The following is a 25,392-nucleotide window of genomic DNA, read 5'->3' as shown; positions in this document are numbered from 1 at the left end:
TCAGTACAAACATCTTTATCATTTCAGTCCTGCTCTGTAATTAACAAATTACATTTCCACTTCCTCATATGAGCTTCACAATAAACTATGAAGTGAGTTTTATCTCCGATTTATAGACACAAAACGGAGTTTCCTAGAGAAACAGTGACTTTCCCAAGGTTATACAAATTGTTAGTGGCAGGTGTTCTGACTTCAGCATTCAACCGCTTATATTTCTGAGGCATCCCCATTGCCAACAGCATAAAATGCAAATTCTTAGCCCAGCCTGAACCTTCCTGCCCCAAACCAAAAACCAAACTCGATTACGACTCATAGCGACCCTATAGGACAGAGGAGAACTGCCCCATAGCTTTTCCAAGGAGCACCTGGTGGACTTGAACTGCTGACCTTTTGGTTGGTAGCTGTAGCACTTAACCACTATGCCACCAGGCCTTCCTGCCCCACCTCCAGTTATTTCCTCTTGGAACACCCTCCCACCCCGACAGAAATTCCAGCTGCTTCTGTGCCTGCTCAGTCGCGGTGCCAGTTACTGGGAATGCCCTTCCCCCAGACAGGATTGGTTGCTTTCTCTTAGACAGTCTCATAATATTTTCCTCCCACCGATTGGAGCGAAAATCCATTCTTAAGAACTTGTCACTTTTTTACAGTATACTGTCCCTTCCTAGCAGTAAGTCTGTCGAGGGTGGATCCTAGTACAGAGCCTGGCCCAGGCAGGAGACTACTGAATGACCCTGGGATGGAAAGGGATGGGTTTGAGGTCACACAGGCCCACCCGCTCTTCCTGGGCCTTGAGGCAGGATCTAGTAGGGCCCGAGCACCCAACCCACTTCCCTGGAGGTGCCCGAGTTAGGGGAGGTGGGGCTCGAGACCCCGTGGGTGGCGGGCCCTTTAAGGAGGCGCGCGGGCGCGGCCAGGTGAGGGGCGGGCCGCGAGGATCAGCGCTGCGCCGGCGCCGGCCCGGGAGCCGGATTTAGAGCGCGGCGCCGGCTGGGACCGGAGGGGGCGGCGCGGTGCGGCGCGGCGGAGCTTCGGTGGCCTCCGACGCTCCTCCTCGAGCGGCCGCCGCCCGCCTGCGGCTCGAGCTCCCTGGTCCCGGCCGGCTCTGCCGCCACTTCTGGCCGCTCACCTGGGACGCGTTCACCTGGGACGCGCTCCCCTGCCCACGGGCGCTTGGGCCCCAGGATGAAGGACCGGCTGGAGCAGTTGAAGGCCGTGAGTGCCGGAGGGCGGGGGGCTGCCGGGGGTTCCCGGGGCTGGGGCTGTGTGGGACAGGGCCTGCCTTCCGCTCCCTAAATCCAGTTGGTAGGGTTTGGGCACGGGGCTTGCGCTCCCCCAGCCCCCGCATCCCATGCCTGTTGCGCACCCTCCGTTCTCCTGCAGGGTCATGTGCCGAGTGATTCATCTCCTGGCGGCAATTTCCCTGAACGCCTCGGGCCCCCCTGCACCCCCGGATTCACAGCGGGGGCGGGGGTGGTGCTTGGGCTCTGCGGGGCTCTCACTGAGGTCAGGCCGGGGGTCACCTCACCACCTGTCCGCTGTTACCTGGCACTGTGCCCGGAACGGCGTCCTCCCATCCTCGTTTCTCTCCCGGTGAAGGGGAGGGGGTCTCGGAACATCCGCCCGCTTTTCTCCGGGGCAGCGGCGCGGAGCCCCTGGGTGACCGCTGGAACTGCAAGCCGGCCATGTGCCGGGACGGGTCCAGCTTCTCGATGTCCGGCTGTTTGTAATTATTAATTTCCCCTGCCATTCCTTCGGGCAGCTGTGGTCAGGGCAAAGGATTTGAAGGTAGACTGCCTCCAGCGGTTATGCAAAAGTTGTAAGACTATTGGCTACTTACTCCTTTTTGAGCCTTTGTTTTCTTATCGGTCAAATGGGGACGATCCTTCCGTACCGGGATCAAATGACATAGAAACAAGGCATAAAAAAACCAAAACCAAACCCATTGCTGTCCAGTCGATTCCGACTCATAGCGATCCTATAGGGCAGAGTAGAACTGCCCCATAGGGTTTCCAAGGAGTGCCTCCCTGGTGGATGCGAACTGTCTGTCTTTTTACAGAAATGTTAAAGCGTGGGGTTTTGAGTCTGATATACATTGACTCATTCAATAAATAATCATTGAGCGCCTTCTGTGGGCGGGGCCCAATGGTAAGTCCTGGAGATTCCCTGACGCAGCCTCTGTCTGAATGGATCTTAAAATTGAGCCCTTGCTACTCAAAGTGTAGTCCATTTTCTTGGGAGGTTGTTGGAAATGCAGAAGCTCAGGCCCCACTCTAGACTTACCGAATCTGCGGTGTTCATTAATCTCCCCGGGTGATTCACGAACGCTGTAAACTTTGGGAACCATTGAGCGGGATAGAACTGGCTTTCATCCTGGTTCCACCTGCTAGAGCCTAAGGGTGGTTTTGAGAACTAAAAGCAAGATAGCATGCAGAACCCTTAGTACGGTGCCTGGTACAGAGGATTTAATAAACGTTAATATTAGCATAACTGGAAAAGCCCTTTGAAAAAATGTAGGTCATGCCCAGGTGTCACAGACTATTGGGATGGTGTCGCAGTTGGTTTTCTTTCTCTTCTATCGTCTTGGGTGAGACCCTCATGATCCTGCCACCTGCTCGGGGTGGTAGGGCTAGGTAGTAGGGAGCTGGAGGAGGGGCAAAGGACAGTTGTTTATCGTGCCAGTGAGCCTCCTTGCCTCCTACTTGCCCTTGGTCACCTGAGCTTCACATCATGGTGACGTTGACAGGGAAGAATTTATTATCCCTACTTTTATAGATGAGGAAACTGGAGCTCAGCCTGGTAAGTGGTGTGCCCCAGGTCACAGAGCTCCCAGCTGTCTTCCCAGCGCATTTTCTCCCGACGGTGATGGTTTGAGGAGGCAGGAAGGAAAGAAGGGCATGGGTTTGCAGATCATCCCATATCAGCACACACAGCGATCATAAAACAGTGCAGAACTGAACGGCAGACGGAGGCATCTCCTTTCCTTTAGGTAGGAAACTCATTTCCAGAGCATGACCTCTTTCAACAGCCCAGTGTCAACAAACAGCAGAGTCTGAACTGAGCTTTGCTTTCCAAGTATAAACTCAACTTGCCAGGGAACCCAAGCAAGTCCATCAGCTCTCTGTGCCTTGATCTTATCCTTTGTTAGATGGAGCTAATGACCTGTTTCCTCCCATTGCATCTTGGGGATGTGGTGAAAGTGAGACTGTAGATGGGTGCTGTTATTATGGGACTGTTCTGAAATTATGGGTTGGCTGCTCTGGCATTTTGGAGCAGGGACATGCGTGGAGCTGGAGTGCAAAGAGGATGGAATTGCAGGTTCAAAAAGTTCTAATTGTGATTCTGCCGCTTAATAGCTGTGTCCCTTTGTGTCGCTTTACCTCTCTGCTTCTCGAGCCCTCCTTTGTAAAACCAGGAGTTGGGTTCACCTCGGAAGCCTCTTCTGGCAGTGTTACTGTTTTCCGTGAAGAACGTTGTTAGGGTTTATGTGAATTTTGGGTCTAGTTCCCCTCCTGTGTGCACTTCCCCAGTAGAAGAGGAATTTCCCCACTGCAACAAGATACATCATCTTCTCTATCTGATTCTCACTATCAAGTGTCTGTTAGCCTGCACCAAACAAATTTCACAGTGGGCAGCCTGTGCAGTCTTTCTGCAGAAATCTTTCTAAACCCTTGGGGAGGGAAGATGATAACTGTCTTCAGATAGCTGGAGGGCTGTCATGTGCTGTGTAGCTACAAGGAGAAGACTCTGGGGTTGATGGGTAGAAATCAGATTGATGGGTAAGAAAGCATTTTTAGCACTCAGAGTTGCCCATTGGTGGGGTAGGCTGGCTGGAGAGGTAGTGGTCCCCCTGGCTTGGGAGGGAGTCAAAAAGTTTGTTGGAATGTTGGAGGAATTTGGAGCCCTGGTGGCATAGTGGCTAAGCGCTTGGCTGCTAACTGTAAGGTGGCCAGCTGCTCTGCTTCAGAAATACATGGCACCCTTCTGTAAAAATTATAGCCTTGGAAACTCTATGGGGCAGTTCTACTCTGTCCTGAGGGTCTCTGTGAGTCGGAATCGATGTGACGGCAGTGGGTTTGGTTTTCTTTGTGGAGGGAGTAGCTGAACTAGGAGGCCTCCATCCACCCTGGGAATTTATGGTTCTATAAAATGCTTCATTGCTTGTGACTGTATTCTAAAACCTAAAAACCAAACTCACTGCTGTCGAGTTGATTCTGCCTCATAATGATCTTACAGGACAGAGTACAACTGCCCCATAGGGTTTCCAAGGCTGTGAATCATTTCAGAAGCAGACTGCCACATCTTTCTCCCGCAGAACAGCTGGTGGCTTCGAATTGCCATACTTTTGGTTAGCAGGCAAGCGCTTCAACCACTGCATCACCAGGGCTCCTGACCCTGTTCTAAGTCCTGTAAAAACATAAGGCTCTGGGGAAGGACTTAGGGCTCAGAGTTGCATCTGTGAAATGGATCATCATACCTTCCCCAGAGGATCATTGTGAGGGTGAAGTGATATCATCCCTGACAATCGTCCACCCCAAGGGAGAGAGAGGTCTCATAAATGTCAGTTCCCTGAACTTGGCCTGCTGGAAGCAGCATCCACAGGGAAGGACAGACCTTGCTGAGGGCCTAGTCATAAGATCTCCTTCGCCTTATCTCTTGCCCTGCTCCTCCTGGTCAGCTTTCTCTACAGTGACCTAGGACAGGCTAATCAGGAATGTGCAGTGCCCACACCCAGCCTATCTTGGAAGGTGGTTCCTGCTGATTTCCCACTAGCTGAACTTTGCATCCCCTGAGTCCAGACAGTTCCTTCTCCAGGGTCCTTTTGCCTGGCCCTCTTTTCTTTCAACAGGCATTTACTGCTCACCTACTAAGTCCCAGGCCTTCTGATAGGTGCTGGGGTGTAGTTGTGATTAACACGTTCCTGGCCCCCAGAAGTTCACAGTCAGGTTGGGAACACATAAGAAACAGATATTATGATACTGTCTTTCTGAGAGAGGCAGCCATGGGAAGACTGTATTGGCTGGCCTTGGGGAGTTGGGGTCAGGACATTGAAGGGGTGGCATCCTGGAAGAAGTGAGACTTGAGCTGAGGTCCCTCTTTAAATCCTTGTTAAGATTCACGTCCAATCTCTTCAGGTGCGCCAGTCCCCTTAAGAAGAAAGGCAGGGGTCCTGAACTTTCTTGACATCTCCCATCAGCAAATGTTTTATGTGTACTCCATCAAAACCATTCAAAATGTGTGGGGCATCTCCAGAGACACATGCCTATGGAACCCACCAACCACCATGACCAGTGCCTTTTGAACCCTGTGTCCCTAGCACTCTGCTAGGCATGGCATTAGTCAGAATCACTATACAAAGTCCTGATCTTAAATACAGTCGGCCCACTGTATCTGCGGGTTCTGCGTCAGTGATTCAGCCAACCGTGGATCGAAACTATTCAGGAAGAAGAAAAAAGTTCCAAAAAGCAAAACTTGCATTTGCCACATGCCAAGTACTGCATTGAATCCAGGCGAATAAAATGATGTGTAGGCAGCCCCTGCTGTAGCCTCCCACCACTTCGCAGAGCCTCAGTCTCTCTCTAGCACTTGGTGTTTCAGCATTGTTCACATCTTGTCATTATTCCCTAAGTGATACAGTGTAACAACTTTTTACATAGCGTTTACATTGTATTAGGTATTTTAAGTAATCTAGAGATGATTTAAAGTATACAGGGAATGTGCATATGCAAATACTATGCCATTTTATATAAGGGACTTGAGCATCCTTGGATTTTGTTACCTCGGATTTTGTTACCTTGGGAGGGGGTCATGGAACCAGTCCCCTGTGAATACAGAGGGATAACTGTAGTAAATGGCCATATAAAACCAAAACAAACCAAACCTGTTGCCATCGAGTCTATTCCGATGCATAGCAACCCTATAGGACAGAGTAGAACTGCCCCATAGAGTTTCCAGGGAGCGCCTGGTGAATTTGAACTACTGACATTTTTGGTTAGCAGCCGTAACTGTTAACCACAACGCCACCAAGATTTCAAAATGGTCATATAGGGAAAACAAAGTAATGTATTTCATGAAAACAAAACCCGTTGCCCTCAAGTTGGTTCTGACTCACGGCAACTCCATGTGTTACAGAGTAGAACTGCTCCATAGGGTTTTCTGCGCTGCAGTCTTTATGGAAACAGATTACCAGGCCTTTCTTCACTGCTGAGTGAGTTTGAACTGCTAAACTTTAGGTTCTTAATCGAGCGCAAATCATTTGCATCACCCAGGGACCTATTTCATGACAAAAAAAAAAAAAAAAAACCCCACTGCCGATGAGTCCATTCCGACTCATAGCAACCCTATAGGACAGAGTAGAACTGCTGGATAGAGTTCCCAAGGAGTGGCTGGCAGATTCGAACTGCCAGCCTCTTGGTTAGCAGCCATAGCACTTAACCACTCCACCACTAGGGTTTCCATTTCATGAAAAGACATCCAAAATCAAAGGTAAGTGATGATAATGGAGAAGCTGTATGTAATGATGGGGAGCCCTGGTGGTGCAGTGGTTAAGCACTTGGCTGCTAACTAAAAGGCCGGTGGTTTAAACACACCAGCAGCTCCGTGGGAGAAAAGACCTGGTGATGTGCTCATAAAGATTACAGGCTAGGAAATCCTGTGGGGCAGTTCTACTCTCTCCTATAGGGTTGCTAGGGGTCGGAATCAGCTCTATGGCACACAGTAACAACGTATATTACGATAGATGAACTTCTTTGGAGACTACAGGGAACTAGAAATGACTTGTCCCTGGGTGATACAGATCGTTAGTGTACTGGGGTGCCAATTGAAAGATTAGAAATTTGAGTCCACCCAATGGTACCTCGGACGAAAGTCCTGGTGACCTGCTTCCCAAAAATCAGCCATTGAAAACCCAATGGAGCACAGTTCTACTCTGACAAATATGGGGCGTCCGTGAGTCAGAACTGACTCAACAGCAACTGGTTTTAGAGATGACCTGGGATGTGCTGGTTCTTTCAAGGCCAGGGCTGATAGGGACACACTAACGGAATCAACCAGCCAGGGCTCTAAAGGCCGATCTTGCTTTTGATTCTGTTCTGTCTTGTATCTGGCTGCTTCCTAAAGGGCTTGTCCTTGAAGCCTTCCCCCATTTGAAGTTCCAGGATCTCTGTGGCATCAGGGTTCCACAGGATAGCAGTTATACTGTAATTCCATCAGAAATATGGAACCAATTTACTTACCCTCCAAAACTTAATTTGTTCGTTCAACAAAGATTTATTGAGCCCTTACTGTGTGCTGTGTGTGTCGGATCATAACCAAGTCTTAAAACATACCAGCTTGCCCCTTCTTTGAGACTCCATCCTTTTTGTGATAATTTGGTCAATGAATCCTTCCTCACTTCTGCTCTGCACTGCAGGAATTCGCTCCCTGGCAGAGCTGTTTTCTATGAGCAGACGGGAAGCAGAACTGAGACCAGAGTGGTGGGGATTGAGTAGGGATTACAGACCCATCAGCCGGTGGCCAGAAGAGATGAGAGAAAGGGATTAATTTTATTTTTATTCCTGTGAGTGTGGAGGAGCTTGGGGAACTAGCAGGAGCTAAAGGAGAGATGTTACCTCATGTAGTCCTTTGTCCCTTAAAGTGTTACCTTCCCCATTTGCCCAAATTCCTACCCATCTTCCGAAACTCTTTGTACATAGTAGTCCCACACTGCAGCCTAGAATATTCTTCCCATTACAGGAGCCCTCATGGGCTATACCTTGCGTTGCAATGAAATCCTTCTATTAAGTTAGTAGAGTTTTTTGTTTTTGTGAAGTGGGTTTGAAACCACCTTCTGACTTGTTTTTTATGAGCTGGACTCTTTGTTTCCTGTGTCCTGTTGTTTTTAGATTGATGGTTCCCTGTACTTGTCACCACATCAACTGCAATAACAATGATCACTTATTGAGCAGCTATTTACTGTTGGACAAGGCTTGTGGTAGGTGCCTTACGAACCTTGTCTCTAATCCTCTTATTAAGGTGGTTCTATAGTATCCTCATTTGTCAGGTGAGGGAATTGAAACTCAGATTTGGCTGAGATCCTCAGAATTGAGCATGTTTATCTGGCTTCTTTTTATCACCCTACAATGTATTTGATCATCTCCTCAAATACACTGTATGACCTTTGATGCAGAGGCAGATATACCATTCCTCTGGGGCCCCAGTGCCTAGCACTCTGTGTGGTATCTATTAAACATTTGGCTTTTGGCCGATCAACCCAGATTGGCCCTTAAAAAAACCAAATTCATTGCCCTTGAGTCAGTTCCTACTCAGTGATCCTGTAGAACAGAGTAGAAATGCCTCATAGGGTTTTCATGGCTGTAATCTTTACAGAAACAGACTAAGAAGCCCTGGTGGTGCAGTGCTTAAAGCAATTGACTGCTAACCAAAAGGTTGGCGGTTCAAAACCACCAGCAGCTCTGAGCAGTCTGTTTCCGTAGAGATTTACAGCCTTGGAAACCCTATGGGGGTTGTTATGAGTCAAAATCAACTCAACGGCAATGGGCAGTGGTGGTGAGTCTTTATAGAAGGAGCCCTGGTGGTACAGTGGTTAAGCAGCCAGCTACTCTTTAAGTTACCTAGTGCTGCTATAACAGAAATATCACAAGTGGATGGCTTTAACAAAGATATTTGTTCTCTCACAGTCTGGGTGGCTAGAAGTTGGAATTCAGGGTACTGGCTCTAGGGGAAGGCTTTCTTATTATGTCGGCTCTGAAGGAAGGCCCTTATCATCAATCTTCCCCTGGTTGAGCACCTTCTCCTTGCCGAGACCCTGGGTCCAAAGGACGTGCTATGCTTTTTGTGCTTGTTTCTTGGTAGTATGAGGTACCCATGTTTCTCTGCTTACTTCTTTTGTATCTCAAAAGAGACTGGTTTAAGACACACCTAATCTTGTGGATTGAGTCTTGGCTCATTAACGTAACTACCTCTAATCCTGCCTCATTAACATCATAGAGGTAGGATTCACAACACACTGGAAAATCACATCAGATGACAGAATAGTGGACAGTCACACAATACTGGGAATCATGGCTTAGCCACATTGATACACATTTTTGGGGGACACAATTTAGTCCATTACAGCTACTAAGCAAAAGACCACCTTGAAGACTAAGGTGCGCCTGACCCAAGCCATGGTGTTTTCAGTCACCTCATATGTATGCGAAAGCTGGACGCTGAATATGGAAGACTAAAGAAGAATTAATGCCTTTGAATTGTGGTGTTGGTGAAAAATATTGACTATACCATGGACTGCCAAAAGAATGAACAAATTTATCTTGGAAGAAGTAAAACCAGAATGCTCCTTAGAAGCAAAGATGGTGAGCCTCTGTCTCACATTCTTTGGACATGTTATTAGGAGGGATCAGTCCCTGGAGAAGGATATCATGCTTCGTAAAGTAGAGGATCATTGAGAAAGAGGAAGACCCTCAATGAGATGGATTGACACAGTGGCTGCAACAATGAGCTCAAGCATAGCAACGATTGTGAGGCTGGCGCAGAACTGGGCAGTGTTTCATACTGTTGTACATAGGGTGGCTATGGGTCAGAGCTGACTTGATGGCACCTAACAACGGCAGCAAACAACAACCAAAAGGTTGGCAGTTTGAATTCACCAGCTGCTCCTTGGAAAACTATGGGGCTGTTCTACTCTGTCCTATAGGATCGCTGTGAGTCGCAGACTGCCACATTTTTCTCCTACGGAGTGACTGGTGGGTTCGAACGGTCAGCATTTTTGTAAGCAGCCAAGTGGGTAATCACTGTGCCACCAGGGCTCGCTTTTGACTCATAGCAGCCTTTTAGGACAAAGTAGAACTGCCCCATAGGGTTTCCAAGGCTGTAATCTTTTAGGAAGCAGATTGCTACATCTTTGTTCTGTGGAGTAGCTGGTGGGTTTGAACTGCTGACCTTCCGGGTAGCAGCTGAGCACTTAACCACTGCGCCACCCTTACACCTCCCCTATTCATCATGATGCCTTTCCCTCTCCCTGTGCCCCAAATGTGAGTTGGTAGAACTGCGCCTGCCTGGAGTGGATCATTTACTCAGGGAATCCATAAATTTGCTAATGAAGCCAGAGACCACTGTTTCATTCTGCAGAACTTCTGACGAAAAAACCAAACCCATCGTTGTCAAGTTGATTCTGACTCATAGAGACCCTTTAGGACAGACTAGAACTGCTGCGTAGGGTTTCCAAGGAGCGGCTGGTGGATTTGAACTGCTGACCTTTTGGTTTGCAGATGAGCTCTTAACCACTGTGCCACCAGGGCTCCCCAAGGCTCCTAGTTATAGCTAAACCCTCAGCCCAAGATGTCATGGGTCACCCTTGTCCAGAAAGGTGATGGAGGAGAAGATATGATACTACAGTGAAAATGTAGCTGCCCCATTCTTCCCCTGGCAAAATCCTCATCCCTAAAGGCTCATTTCCAGTGTTACCACCTCCCGAAACTTCCACATCCCAGGCAGAAAGCATTGACCATGCCCTTCCTGGGCTCCCACAAAGTCTTTATTTTTGTTGATCTATAACAGCAGCCACGTGATGTTGTAATTTCAGAAGCTGCCAGCCTTGCTAAGTGCTGTGTTCTGGAGAGAGCGTACCTCGTTCTCCGTGTATCTTCACTGCCCAGTCCACAGCCTGAAAACTGTATGCCAGGTGGTCCAGTGGATGAACGAGGATATTCTGCGAATGTATTCACCTGCGATTCTGTGGTCCCCAAGGGTCCCAGGCACCTTTACATTCGGCCCCTCCTCAGTTCCCTCTCCCCATCGCCGCCTCCACATTGGGTCAGCCCGTTTTTTTGGCATCGGGCCATTTCCATGGCAACATTCCCCAGTCTCTGTCTTGAGGCTGAGTGAAGTTCAACCCCCACCTAAAGAGATTAGTGGAGCATTTACTGTCTGGGTGCTTTTCACAGCCTGGGTTAGGGAGGCTTGATATGTGAGCAGGGTTGTTTCTTTTTTTAAAATAAACTTTAAATTTTGCAGTAGTTTTAGATTTACAGAGAAGTTGCAAAGATGGTACAGAGATTTCCATATATCCGTAGCCCAGTTTCTCCCATGATTAAAATCTTACACGACAATGATAACATTTGTCAAAATGAAGAGACCCACATTGGTCCGTTACTGTTACCTAAACACCAGACTTCATTTGGATTTTACTAGTTTTGCCACAAACGCCCTTTTTCTGTTCTAGGATCCCATCCAGGATAGCATGCTGCATTTGGTTGTCTTGTCTCCTTTGCTTCTCGGGCCTGTGGCAGTTTCCCAGTCTTTCCTTGTTTGGATGACCTTGTCAGTATGTTACTTGTATTTTTTACAAGGCTTTGGAAGAGAGTTTCCTGTGGCCTGAGCTGCAAGCAAGCTTGGGGTGGGGCCTGGGTGATCTCTTAGAGGCATCTCAATGTGATGGTGGAGAGCAAGGCTGCTGCAACCCGCTGCCCAGGCTTTCCAGGCGCAGGCAGCCACCAGTTGCGTGATCTTGGGCAGGTTACTGGACATTTTTATGCTTTAGTTTTCTCAGCTGTAAAGTATGGAACGCTCCTGGGAAGGTTGTTGTGGAGATTAAAAGCCTTAGTAAATATAAAGTACTTGTCTTAGAAAAATCCTCAGCATATGTCGAGTGTGCAATAAAAATCCTGTTGCTGTCGAGTCTATTCTGACTCATAGCGACCCTATAGGACAGAGTAGAACTGCCCCATAGGGTTTCCAAGGCTGTAATCTTTCCAGAAGCAGATTGCTGCATCTTTCTCCCTCGGAGGGGCTGGCGGATTCAAACCACCAACCTTTTTGGTTAGTAGCTGAGCGCTTAACCATTGTACCACCAGGACTCCTTCAGTGTGAAATAGAGGTTGTCTGTCATTGAAAGAAAAAAATCTGATAAATAAGTCAGTTAGAGTTCAAAGGTTTTATTGGGTGGAAAAAACTGTTCTTGAACAGGGAGCCCCCCTCTGAAGAGATGAGCTAGTCACATTACAATTGTGACCTGTTTATATACAGTACAAACTGTTAACGAATTTCCCATAAGGGAGATTTAAAATGACTAGTTGCTGTTCACTTAATCAGCAGGAGGTGGCTTGGACTGGTTTATTAAGTTTGCATGTCTGCATTCTGTAGGCTAGTTATGGCTTATCTAATTATTTAAACATTTCCCAGAACTGTCTTTATTACAAGTTTTTAGTTTCCATAAAGTCTTAAGAGTTTAAACGGGGAGGGGGGCATTTTCTTTAACACGATTTTAACTATTAACTAAGTGTTCTGGAAGGATCTAGAGGGGAAGGGACATGTGGGACAGAGGCTGAAAGGAAGACCTGGAAAGAAGGCTGAGGATGGAGTAGGGAAGAAGACATTGTTAGTGCCTTCCCTCTTCCTTTCTGTATCCTTGAGAACTGAATGTTGTGGGAGTGTCAAGGGGCATGGAGAAAGGGAAAGTAGGTCAGAAAGAGCATGAAGAATGCTGAGGTACTACCAAGAGGAAGGACCTGAAGTGGAATTGGGTGTTTTAAGAGGAAGTGGAAGATATTCTTTGAATCTCATTGACTAGCTCCTGAGATGAGAGAGAAACCAGGAAAAAGGTGTGGTTCCCTCGCCCTGAGTGGCCTTCTTTTGGGTGTCCTTTGGGTAAAGCTGTTCAGACTTCAAACATAAGCCCAGGAAGTCATTTCTGTGAAAATTCGCTAATGCCTTCCTTCTTCCCCTGGCTCTACTTTGGATTCAGGTGAGGTTGGGCACCCCTTCTTCTTCTGGTTGTATGGTTCCTTGTACTAAGTGCTGCCTGACATCCTGTGTCATGTGGTGTTATAATCATCTCTTTGCCTGTCTGTCTCCTGCCGCAGATCCTGAAGGGCAGAGGTGCTAAGTTTTGTTTGTGTATCTCCAGTACTTCTGCTATTGTTTAGCAAATGGTAGACATCTAGTACATGCTGTTGCATGAATGAATGAACTAATGCATCTCGTTACTCTGGATGGGACCCTGTAGTGAGGAGGAGAACACTGTGGTGTGGTCGGTTGTAAGACCCTGAGATTCTCCTCTAAGTAATTGAACCAAGCTGGGTTCCAGTCCTGGCTGTACACCTTACTGTGTGATTCCAGATGAATTAACCTCCTAACTGAGGAATCCTCATTGGTATAGATGACATCCACCTGGCGGGCTTTTCCCCCTCTTTTTCTTCAGGTCAACTTCTATCCTCCTCCTAGGAATGACCTTTGTGAGCAGGTTGATTGGGGAGGCTTTCCTGGAGGTGCTGGGGTTTGAGCTGATCTATAAAGGGTGGGTAAGATTAGGATAAAGAGCCCTGTGGTGCAAGGGTTAAGCCCTTGGCTGCTAACCAAAAGGTTAGTAGTTTGATTACAGTCTAGGAAACCCTAAGGGGCAGTTCTATTCTGTCATATAGGATCATTATGAGTCGGAATCGACCTGACAGCACACAACAACAAAATTAGGATAAACAACCGGGCTAGATTCCCTGCCAGTGCACCTAACGTGCAGCCACCATCCACCCGTCAGTGGAAGCTTCTGTCGCTGGAAAGTACCGTGTTGCTATGATGCTGAACAGATTTCAGTGGAGCTTCCAGACTAAGATGGATTAGAAAGGCCCGTCGATCTATTTCTAAAAGGTGTGACCAACCAACTCACTGCCGTTGAGTCGATTCTGACTCATAGCGACCCTGTAGCACAGAGTAGAACTACCGGCTGTAAATCTTTAAGGAAGCAGACTGCCACATCCTTCTCTCAAGGAGCGGCTGGTGGGTTTCAACTGCCAACCGTTTGGTTAGCAGCCAAGTGTCTTAACCACTGCACCACGAGGGCCCCTTCTGAAAGGTCACAGGCATTGAAAAACCCTATGAAGTGCAGTTCTACTCTGAAATCATGGGGTCACCATGATTGGAATTAACTTGAGGACAACTTTTTTTTTTTGGTGTTACCAAAGTAGAAAGGGCATCTTCAAGTAGAGTGTGGAGGGTAAGAACAGGGGCCCTTGACTTTCATCCTAAGCTGAACCACTTTGCGTTAATTATTTAACCTAATTAAGCTATGATTGGCTCATCTGTCATGGGGAAAATAATATATGTCCCTCCCAGACTTGATGTGAGAATTAGTATATTTGAAAATGTGAGCATGCCTGTAACAACACACACATATTATCTTGTATTAGTATTATCATTGTTACAGCAGAATGTGTGGATTGGGGTCACCAGGGACTTTGGCTTTTGGCCAGTTGTCCACCCCCTCACTGGCCCTGGGCTGATGTGAGAATGAGTTGATAGCTCAGTGTCTTCCTCTTTCCCTTGGGGTTAATTCCTCCCTCAAATTGCTCAGCTGAAACAACGTCTTGAAAGCACAAGTGTGCAGCTCACCTAGGGTATCGTTGTCCCTCCATTTCCTCTGGATTCATCTGAAGAGTGTGTTGGGGAAGATGCAATGCGGGGAAAAGGGGAAGTGCCGCCTGTGGGGAGTTTCACTGCAAGAGAAAACACAGCGTGGGAGGGAGAATTGGGCATAGAGATGGGTCATCTGACTCTTGAAATGGGGAAGAGAGTACCCAGTGCTTATAGGGAGCTGACATGCTTCCTCAGAATTCCTGGCTCCTGAGGTCCAAGAAGAGGGACTGGAGAAACCAAATGCTGGGCAGTGTGGGCATGGGTGTGTGTATGTGTGCATGGAGCCCTTGAAGTTGTGGTGTTAGTCTTGGGAGTCCACAGACCCTCATCCCGGAGGGAGGGAAGTGGGCAGCAGGGACAGGAAAAACCAGATGTCATTGACTCTGAGTCAGATTTATCTGGAGAAAAATCTGGGTTTATAAACAAGAGTCTGTGCCTGTGGAATAAAGAGCTGTTTAAATGTGGAGAGAAGTTATGAGGCTTTGTGCTCACTTGCTTGCTTGTGCTGGAAGGGCCCCTGCCCCCGCCAGTCAGCTAGCCCACAATCCTTTAATACCCTGCTGGGGGAAAGTTAAGGACCAGATGTCCCTTTCTAGCCCAGGCTGTGGGTCCTTTCCACTGTTATTATTTTCCTCAATCAGAAACCCTTTCCTGGTAGCCCTCTTGTCTCCCTGGGGCCTAGCTCTCATGACTGGGAGGGAGTCAGAGAGCTGGTGAGTGATGCCCTCTCTGTTTGGGATGACTCTTTTATTTTTTTCTTTCGTCTTCCCTTCCTTCTGCCTTGCTGCTCTGATTTGTAATTATCTTTAAGGAAATGCTGATGATTTGAAATAACGTTGCAGCCATGTTTTAACTTGGAAAGGAGAGAGAGGACTGTCTTCCTCTCCTCCCTTCTTTAAAGGCATCCATTCATCTACTTCAGTGGTTTTTAACTTTCATGTTCTCACACTCATGCTTTTTTTTGACAGCGGAATTCTTTTTTAAAACAAAATCTTATAGAGTAGTCCCCTCTTATCCGCGGTTTTGCTTTCTGTGGTTTTAGTTACATGTGGTCAACCGCGGTATGAAAATACAGTAAGATATTTTGAGAGAGAGAACACATTCACATAATTTTATTATAGTATATGGTTGTAATCATTCTATTTTATTATTAGTCATTGTTGTTACTCTCTTACTATGTTTAATTTATAAATTAAACTTCATCAAAGATATGTATGTATAGGAAAAAAATAGTATATACAGGGTTCGGTACTATCCATGGTTTCAGGCGTCCACTGGGAGTCTTGGAATGTATCACTTGCAGATAATAGGGGGACTATACAACTCTAGTGTATACAGGAGATAAAAGTGGAGCCATGCAGATTGGAGGGGAGAGGTGGGTGCCGGAGAGCCCTACTTCCTTGCCCTTACCCTCTCCCCTGGCTTCCCTGGGTAGTTGCTGAGCCATGTTTGAGGTATCCTGGGGATCCACAAAGCCGCATTGGAAAGCTAAGCTTCTTACTTCGTGAGAAAACCAAGGCTTAATGGAGACAAGGGCCATCCCCAGCTCTTCTTTGCCAGCCCAGTGTGCTTTCTCACAGCTGGGGTGCTGCTCCCCTGGGCCCATAGCTGCTTTTGGTGATAGGCTCCTTTGCAGGGGGTTGTGATGGAATAAGCAAGGGCTTAGAACAGGCACCGTGAGTTTGAGCCCTGGCTCTGCACGTTGGTAGCTGATAGCCATGAATAACTTGTAACTTCCCTAAATTGCAGTTTTCTCAACTACGAAATATAGATGGAATTTGTAAACAGCAAGATCAACACTGTGCCGGTCTAGCACCTAGTAGGGACTCGGTGGGTGGCAAACATTTTTATTAATTAAATGAGCTAATTAAGAGGGACCTGCAGAATCCCAGAGTGGTGTAATCGATCAACATGCTCAGCTGCTAACTGTAAAGGTTGGAGGTTCGAGCCCTCCCAGAGGCTTGATCTGCTTCTGAAAAAATCAGCCATTGAAAGCCCTATGGAGCACAGTTCTGCTTTGACCCACATGGGGTTTCCATAGTCAGAGTCGACTCAATGGCAACTGGTTGGTTTTGGTGGTCAAATAGACTAAGGGTGATGGAGAAGGCAGTAGAGTGGGCACTGACTGAGGAATTGCATATTAAGCTTCCTGAAGCTCAGTTCTGAGTCTCTGAACTCTTTCCACTCTCAGTCCAGAGGAGGTTGTAGCCCTGGCTGTCCTCACCGAATTTTGGGACATATTTGGGGAATGGAAGGGAGATGGGCCATTGGTTCTACCTCAGTGCTGCCTAAGTCATTGGCGATATACCCATGTCTTTGTTGGAGAGGCGATGAGAGGCTGGGGAGGTGGAGGCTGGGAGGAAAGACTTGGAAGGGAGAAGGTGGATGGCTGGGGGTGTGGTTCTCAATTACATTTTTATAGTGGCTGATATTGCAGCTACTGCACCATTGCTGTTACCACATACCATGATTCTTAGATAACGATGCTGAAGTTCTCTTTCTGCTATAATCAGTCATGTGGGCTGAGGCTAAGGGGCTTTGTGTGTTTTCTTTGCCCTGGGCCCCCTTGAGCCTATCACCACCTGTGTCAGAAGATCCAGATCCCACTTTGTGGAAAAGTCTGTGGTAGCTCCAGCTCGAAGCTAAACTTTATTGCTGCTGTTGTCATTGTTATTTTATGTTTTTGGAAGCTGCATGCTATAGTGGGAAAAATGCTTCATGGGAAGATAGGAATAGGAAACCTGGGTTCTATTCCTTGCTGTGTCAGTAACTCATTATTTGGTCTTGGGCTTTGGTTTCCGCATTTGTAAGTGAAAGGATTTGATGATGGAATCTGTAAGGCTGTGTTCAGCTCTAAAATTCCTTTATCTTTTTTCATTTCCCCTTTAAAACCGAAAACCAAACCCACTGCTGTCGAGTTGATTCCTACTTATAGCAACCCTACAGGACAGAATAGAATTGCTCCATAGGGTTTCCAAGGCTGTAAACCTTGATGGAAGCAGACTGCTACATCTTTCTCCCACGGAGTGGCTGGTGGATTTGAACTGCTGATCTTTTGGTTAACAGTCGGGTTTTTTAACCACTGCACCACCAGGACTCCTCTCCCCTTTAAAGATAATTAAAAAAAAAAAAAGACAAAATACAACCATACCTGTTGCCATTGAGTTGATTCTGACTCATAGTGACCCCATGTGTGTCAGAGTAGAGCTGTGCTCCATGAGGTTTTCAATGGCTGTAATCTTACAGAAATAGCTCACCAGGCCTTTCTTCTGTGGTGCCATTTGAGTGGATTCCAACTGCCAACCTTTTGGTTAGTAGCCAGGCACAAGGTGTTTGTGCCACTCAGGGGCCTTAAAGATACTTACGTCTGAGTTAAATCTTCTTTAGAAGCTGCATAGCTTGATCTTAGCTCGTGGTGTTTGCTGCCATTGAGTTGGCTTTGACTCACGGGCAATCTCATGCACAACGGGATTGGGCAATTGTGATCCATAGGGTTTTCATTTGCTGATTTTTCTGAAGTACTGTTGCTTCCTTGAGTTTTTACTCTGTGCTTTGCATTGCCTAAGAAACTTTAAAATATTTCATCCTCACAATAGCCCTGGTAGACACTACTATTCCTATTTGACAGATGAGGAAATCGAGGCTCAGAGGTGTGAAACCATTCGTTAAAGCCTCAGTGACTGGTATGTGATGGGGCAGCTTACAACCCTGGTCATCAGGATGCTGTGGAGCTGATCTTACTGACATAGCCTTTGGTGTGAGAGTGTTCTCCTGTGGAGGAGGAAGACTCAGAGTAGACTGCTTTCTCAGACCCATATCTTTATGGCTAGATGACAGGGAAACTGACACTTGTTAGGCACTAGTGTGTGCCTGGTATTCTGCTAGAGACTTTCTATATGTGATCTCCTCTAATCCTCGTAAAAGTCATAAGGTATGTGGTGTTATTACCATTTTACAGGTGAAAAACCTGAAGCTCAGTGAAGGTAAGGGACTCAATTGAGGTCTCACAGCTAGTAATTGGTAGCAACAGATTTTGGACCTAGGTCATGGGTTCCCAAAGACTTCCCTTTTCCCAGTTCATACATTTCCTCATTGAAGATGGACCAGGCTGCTTTGCTAGAATCTACTCTAAGCCAAGAGGTGGCCATCTTGGATGTGAGAAATCCCTGTACAAATTGCAGGGATGTCAAAAATTTGTACAGTGATGGAGAGTTAGGTACCTGGATCTCATACCCTAGGACACAGTTGTTCCCGCATCTGGAACCTTCTTTTAATCCATCACACTATGGTAGCTTCTTCTTACTCCCTTAGCACTTGTGATTGTTTGAAGACTGAATTGATGCACATGTGTGTGTCTCTCTGTGTGGGGGTGTATGTGTGTACACATACATAGTAGGGTCTTTCCCCTCAGTGTGGGTCCCCAGAAGACCTCTGAAGAGAGGACACTCTGAACAAATGTTATCTTAACTCACCTTCTTAGAGGAAGATTGTGTTCCTGTTTTTCTGGTGAGGATCACAGAGATCCTTCTCTGGAGATGGAGCTCTCTGGAAGCCACTGGGAGGCCTGAGTGTGTGATTATATTTGAAGAGAACATGTTGCCTCAAACTTTACAGTCGTCTGGGTGAATCCAGGCTACTGATCTCTGGAAGCTAGTTATTTATTCAACTAAAATGGGGTAAATTTCTGTTACATACCTAGTGCATGGTAAGTGCTCAGTATACATGCTCAGTAAATTAATTAGTGACAAGTGCAGTGCTGAGTTTTTAAAAAAAATTGTGCTTTAAGTGAAAGTTTACAAATCAAGCCTGTCTCATACAAAAATTTGTATGCACCTTGCTATGTTCTCCTAGTTGCTCTCCCTCTAATGAGACAGCACACTCCTTGTCTCGACCCTATATTCCCCATGTCCATTCAGCCAGCTTCTGTCCCCCTTTGCCTTCTCATCTCCCCTCCAGACAGGAGCTGCCCATTATCTCATGTGTCTACTTGAGCTAAGAAGCTCACTCCTCAGCAGTATCATTTTCTGCCTTATAGTCCAATCCAATCCGTGTCTGAAGAGTTGGCTTTGGGAATGGTTCCAGTCTTGGGCTAACAGAAGGTCTGGGGACCATGACCTCGGGGTCCTTCTACTCTCAGTCGGACCATTAAGTCTGGTCTTTTCATGAGAATTTGAGGTCTGCATCCCACTGCTCTCCTGCTCCTTCAGGGATTCTCTGTTGTCTTCCCTGCGGTGCTCAGTTTTAATTGCAGGTGACAAAGGTCTATTCTGGCTAAATGAATCTTAAAAATGTATTAGAAGGATACTGTTCAGCCCATTGAAAGAATCCCACTGCTATCAAGTCAGTCCAACTCCTAGCAGTAGATCTCTATGGAAGCAGACTGCCAAATCTTTCTCCCAAAGAGCAGCTGGCAGTTTTGAATCGCCAGTCTTTTGGTTAGCAGTCAATCTCTTTAACCACTGAGCCACCAGGGCTCCCCTGGGGACAATCTGTAGAACCTGCTCTCAACCAAAGAGTGGCTCAGGAAGGAGAGGAACTAGGGCAGCTCTGGGAATCTCATGTACAGCTCTTGGGTGCGGCCATGGTTGACTTGGTTCCATTTACTTCAGACTCCGTTCACCACCCACATTCCGTAGGGAGCCTGGGTCATGATGATAACTTCCTCAGGATCACATGAGAAGAGCGAAGGGTAGCTCCCCAAAAGGAACGTGCTCTGGGCAGACAGATGCACCCTCAAAGTATTTACTCTCATAGATACATAAGGCAGTGCTTATGCTCCAGGAGTGTATAGTCATCTGGGAAAGGCAGAGTTACAACGAAAGGTTTGCACAAAGTGCAGTGGGTGTTTAGGGGGATTTTTAATTTTGCATGGGGGGTATGTGTCAGGGAAGGTACAAAGAGAAGGTTGTTGAAGCTGAGTTTTAAAGCCTAAGTAAAATTTGCCAACTAGTCCAAGACATTCCAGGAAGAAGCCCTTGTGGGATATAGCTCAGCGAAATGAAAGAATGGTATGTTCTGGAAATGCAAGGAGTTCCAAGTGCCCATTCTAGAGAGTTCAATATAGGTGGGAAGTGTAGGTGAGACCAGATCTTAAAGGGGCCTGCATGTGCTGTTAGGCATGGGGACTTTCAATCCTAGGAGGTGACTTGTCACTCAATTAAGTGGCAGAGGGGCATGTTCAGTTCTCAGTTTTAGGAAGGTGATTGTGGAGGCTGTGGCAAAAAACAAACAAGCAAAAAAACCCAGAAACCAAACCTGTTGGCGTTGAGTCAGTTCTAACTCGTGGCAACCCCATATGTGTCAGAGCAGAACTGTTGCACAGAGTTTTCAATGGCTGTGATTTTACAGAAGTAGATTGCCAGGCCTATCTTCTGTGGAATTGCTGGGTGGATTTTAACTGCCCACTTTTCATTTAGCAGCCACATGCAAACCATTTGTGCCACCTGAGGCTGTAGCCAAACCAAACCAATCCAATCCCCATTGCTGTTGAGTTGATTCTGACTCATAGTGACCCTATAGAACAGAGTAGAAATGCCCCATAGGGTTTCCAAGGAGTGGCTGGTGGATTTGAGCTGCTGACCTTTTGGTTAGCAGCTGAATGCTTAATGACTACACCACCAGGGCTCCGGAGGCGGTGGGAGCAGTGTCCTCAAATGCAACTCAGTGAATGTGGCTGTTAAGCTTGGGATGGCAATGGTTCCAGACAAGCCAGAGGTTGAGATACTAGGCAAGCCAGTTAAAAGAAACTCCCCAAGGGGCTGGAGAGCCCCAAATTCCCATGGGAATTTACCAAAACTCTATCTTCTGCTATGGCCGGGGGATTGTAGAGAGTGGAGGAGAGAGGCTGCTGGTGGCTTTCATTGCCCCTGGAATTCTGAGTGTTTGAGAGTGACATATCTCGGGCTTAGATGACCACAGGCCACTGTAGGTTGTGTAGGGTTTACCCTCCCCTCCCACCCCCAACCTAGCTCTTGTTATGTGCCTGAAGATCGGCAGTGCGTGGTACAGCAGTAGCCTGGAGAGAGAATGTTCTGGAAGAAAGTAGAAACAGCTCAGGCCCTTGATGCTGGGTGGGATTGGAAGCATTTTAGTGTCTAAAGTGTCTTCCTTTAGACACTTCCTTTCCATTTTGTGATTTTGCAGAGGAAATTGGATGAGATTGAGAAAGCTGGGGTCCCAAGAGGTTGCTGTGAGCTGAGGGGGAGAGCGTCCGTTTCCTCATAAACATGAGCTCTCTGATAGGGAACAACACACAGGCCTGTTTCCCTGGCAAGATAAACAGGAAACTCTTTCCTGAAACAGGCAAATCTTTGCTTCTATGGTGAGGATTTGGTGCTTTGGAGGAATTGTGGCTAGAAGCTGTTCTACGATAGACCGCTGGTTGAACAGTGTGGAGAAGGGATTAGGAACACATGGTCCAGACCGTCCCACCCTCACATCCTAGTTATGTGACTTCAGCCAAGTTATTAACCACCTTAAGCTTTAGGCTCTCCAACTGAAGTGTCTTGTATGGTGAACCCTGTAAGAGCCAGAATGCAATGGGACTGCCTTGTTTTTCTGAGTCTCCCAAGTCTTCTGCCTTTGATGGGATGCAGTCTTACCACTTTTCTCTCTCTCCTTTTAGTGGAAAATATTTGAGTTTTCCTTCCTGAGAGACTTCCGCCTTACACAGGTTCCAGCTTCACAAATAACTACAAAAGCTAGCATTCACTATTTACAGTGTGCCAGGCAGTGTGCCAAATAAAGTATTTCATATGCATTATCTCATTTATTCCTTAAACAACCCTATGAAGTAGGTGGTGTGATCATTGGCATTTTACAGATGAGAAAACCGAGGCACAGAGAAGTTAGTAACATGTCCCGTTAATCCCCCTAAAAATCAATACACGGTGGAGCTAGGATTTGAGTTTAGACATTGTGACAGCAAGCAGAGTTTGATACCTCATAGAGTTGTGGTGAGTTTTAAAAGTGATTATGTCTGTAAAATGCTAAATGTAGCTCCTGGCACTTCATGAACGTTCACTAATGTCCACTGCTTACTGTGAGCGTTATTAATAGTAAAGTTTTTTCTCTTACCTTGCTCCTTTTTGCTGTTACAGAAGCAGCTGACACAGGATGACGATACTTACGAAGTCGAGATTGCTATTGACAACACAGCTTTCATGGATGAGTTCTTTTCTGAGGTAGGCGACATTCCTGTGGCTTTTTTTCCCCCAAATGTACATAAGGAAACATATGCTTCCTCAGTAAAAAGCTAAAAACCTAGATCTTTCAAGGGTGGCAGCAGAAAGTCAGTCTTCAGCTGGGGTGGAATGGCTGGGCCAAGGAGTACAAGGAGATTCTCTTCAACCCTCACTTAGGTGGATTTGGATTTTTAATCTTACTAAAAAAACCAGCAGAAAGTAAATTATATGTAATTAAAGAAATGCTTGAGAGTCCTGTGCTACAATGATGACATTTTAATAATAATCCTTTTCTTGCCCAAAAGTGCATAACTTAACCAACCACTGGTTCATGGCTATGAATGTGTATAGAACCCTTGTATCTTTAGGCCTGTGATTCAGAGAGGTCAGATTTATAGAAATGCCTGTAGTCCTTTTGACTTAGTTCTAGTGGTAACTGAGAAACCAAGAAACCAATGTATTTTTTTAAATTTCACAGAGGCAAAAATGGTTCCACCGTGTCTACAGGTTCACGTACTCTGATTTTGAAGGTCTTCACTGGGCCTGCGCTGCTGTAAATGGGTGGTGGAAAGCTTGTTAAAGGCAGTAGTGTATTGTGGACATATCTGGCTTTGGAGCCAGATAAACTTGAGTTCAAATCTCAGCCCTGCTTCTTACTAGTGGTTGATTTCGGGCATGTTCCTTTACCTGCTAAGCCTCGATTTCCTTATGTGTAAATTGGGGCTGATAATAATTACCCCATACCGTTATTATGGGAATCGCTGGGTGGTGCAAACAGTTAAGTGCTCAACTACTAGTTGAAAGGTTGGTGGTTCAAACCCACCTAGAGGTGCCTTGGAAGACAGGCTGGAGACCTGCTTCTGAAACCCTATGGAGCAGTTCTACCCTGACGCACGTGGGGTTGCCATGAGCCGGAACCAACTTGAAGGCAACTATGTCAGAGGTTTCTTGGCTGAAAGCAGATGATAACAGAAAGATGTTTACCCGTGTTTTATTGACTACGCAAAGGCATCCAACTGTGTGGATCATAGTAAATTATGGATAACATTGCAAAGAATGGGAATTCCAGAACACTTAATTCTGCTCATGTGGAACCTGTACATAGACCAAGAGGCAGTCATTTGAATAGAACGAGGAGATATTGCATGGTTTAAAGTTTAAAATCAGGAAAGGTGTGCATCAGGGTTGTATTCTTTCACCATATTTATTCAATCTGTATGCTGAGCAAATAATCTGAGAAGCTGGACTATATGAAGAACGGCATTGGGATTGGAGGAAGACTTATTAACAGAACGCGATATGCAGATGACACAACCTTGCTTGCTGAAAGTGAAGAGGACTTGAAGCATTTACTGATGAATATCAAAGACCACAGCCTTCGGTATGGGTTACACCTCAGCATAAAGAGAATAAGACTCCTCACAACTTTTCCGGTAAACAATATCATGATAAATGGAGAAAAGATTGAAGTTGTCAAAGATTTCATTTTACAATGTGTCCGCAGTCAACACTCATGGAAGCAGCAGTCAAGAAATCAAACGACACACTGCACTGGGCAAATCTGCTGTAAAGGACCTCTTTAAAGTGTTAAAAAGCAAAGACGTCATTTTAAGGACTAAGGTGTGCCTGACCCGCCATGCTGTTTTTAATCACCTCCTATGCATGTGACAGCTGAACCATGAATAAGGAAGACCAAAGAAGAATAGATGCATTCGAATTATGGTGTTGTTGCAGAATATTGAGTATACCATGGATTGCTGGAGGAACGCGCGTATCTGTCTTGGAAAAGCTACAGCCAGAATGCTCCTTGGAGGTGAGGATGGTGAGACTTCATCTCACATACTTTGAGCGTGTTATCAGGAGGGACTGGTCCCTGGAGAGGGATATCATGCTTGGTGGAGTGGAGATTCAGTGGGGCAAGAGGAGGACTCTCAGCAGGATGAGTTGGCACGGTGTCTGCAACGATGAACTTGGACATGGCAACAGTTGTGAGGATGGTGCAGGACTGGGCGGTGTTTTGTTCTCTTGTTCATAGGATCACTATGAGTCGGAACCGATTCAGTGGTGCCTAAGAACAACAACAACAATGGGGTTATTAAGAGGATTAAATGGGATAATGTTTGTAAAGCATTCAGTGTAACGCAGATACGTGCTCCATGGATACTCCCTACTCCACCGCCCCCCAAACACACACACACACACACACACACACACACACACACACAAAAACAGAAACAAATCTCATTGTCACTGAAGTTTCTGCCATCCAGCTATAGTTTCTTTATTTAGGTTTTTTATTTTCTTGGAAAGATGACAAGGCGCATAGTATTGTATTCTTTTTGCAGGGAGAATGCGGTAGCCTCCTCTTCTTTAGACCGCAGGTGTGGAAAAGTAATCTCTTAGTTCTTCTCTGAATGGAGTTGAGCAGGGCCTGATGGTTTATTCTGTTAGAGCAGTAAATGCTTTTAAGAGCAAACTTGAGTGCGTGTGACCTCACTGGAGAGTTGAGTGTAAACACCCGGCAGAGCTCTCCCCTCCCTCCCTCATGGGTAGGTCCATCCTTTGGTCAGGAAGTCATAGTGAGATCAAACGACACGTGGGTTTTATGAGTCTGGCATCATTCTACTTGTGGATTGTGGAAGGGAAATGACTTTCTGTTCATTGGTGTTGGGGGTGGGGTGGGAGGGTGGATTCAGGGAGATGTTTGAAGTCATTATAGCTTGTCCCTACACTCTTTAACACATTAAAGAACTTCCCTATGGATAGTTTGGATAGATTATGGATAATTATGCATTGATCCTTTAAG

General features: G+C 46.4%; 1 protein-coding gene across 2 annotated transcripts in view; it reads left to right on the top strand.

Moving 5' to 3' along the window:
* Positions 1-1,038: 1,038 nt before the first annotated feature.
* STX3 (syntaxin 3) overlaps positions 1,039-25,392 on the top strand; it is a 49,403-nt gene continuing 25,049 nt past the window's right edge. For both annotated transcript variants that reach the window (XM_064288017.1, XM_064288016.1), the window contains exons 1-2: positions 1,039-1,212; positions 22,503-22,586. In XM_064288017.1, the coding sequence (XP_064144087.1) occupies positions 1,183-1,212; positions 22,503-22,586 (114 nt within the window). In that variant the 5' untranslated portion in view covers positions 1,039-1,182. The remainder of the gene's footprint in view (positions 1,213-22,502; positions 22,587-25,392) is intronic.

The sequence above is a fragment of the Loxodonta africana genome, chromosome 7 (genome assembly GCF_030014295.1).
Source record: "Loxodonta africana isolate mLoxAfr1 chromosome 7, mLoxAfr1.hap2, whole genome shotgun sequence".
NCBI classification, from domain to species: domain Eukaryota; kingdom Metazoa; phylum Chordata; class Mammalia; order Proboscidea; family Elephantidae; genus Loxodonta; species Loxodonta africana.
This window is presented reverse-complemented; position numbering and strand designations above follow the sequence as displayed.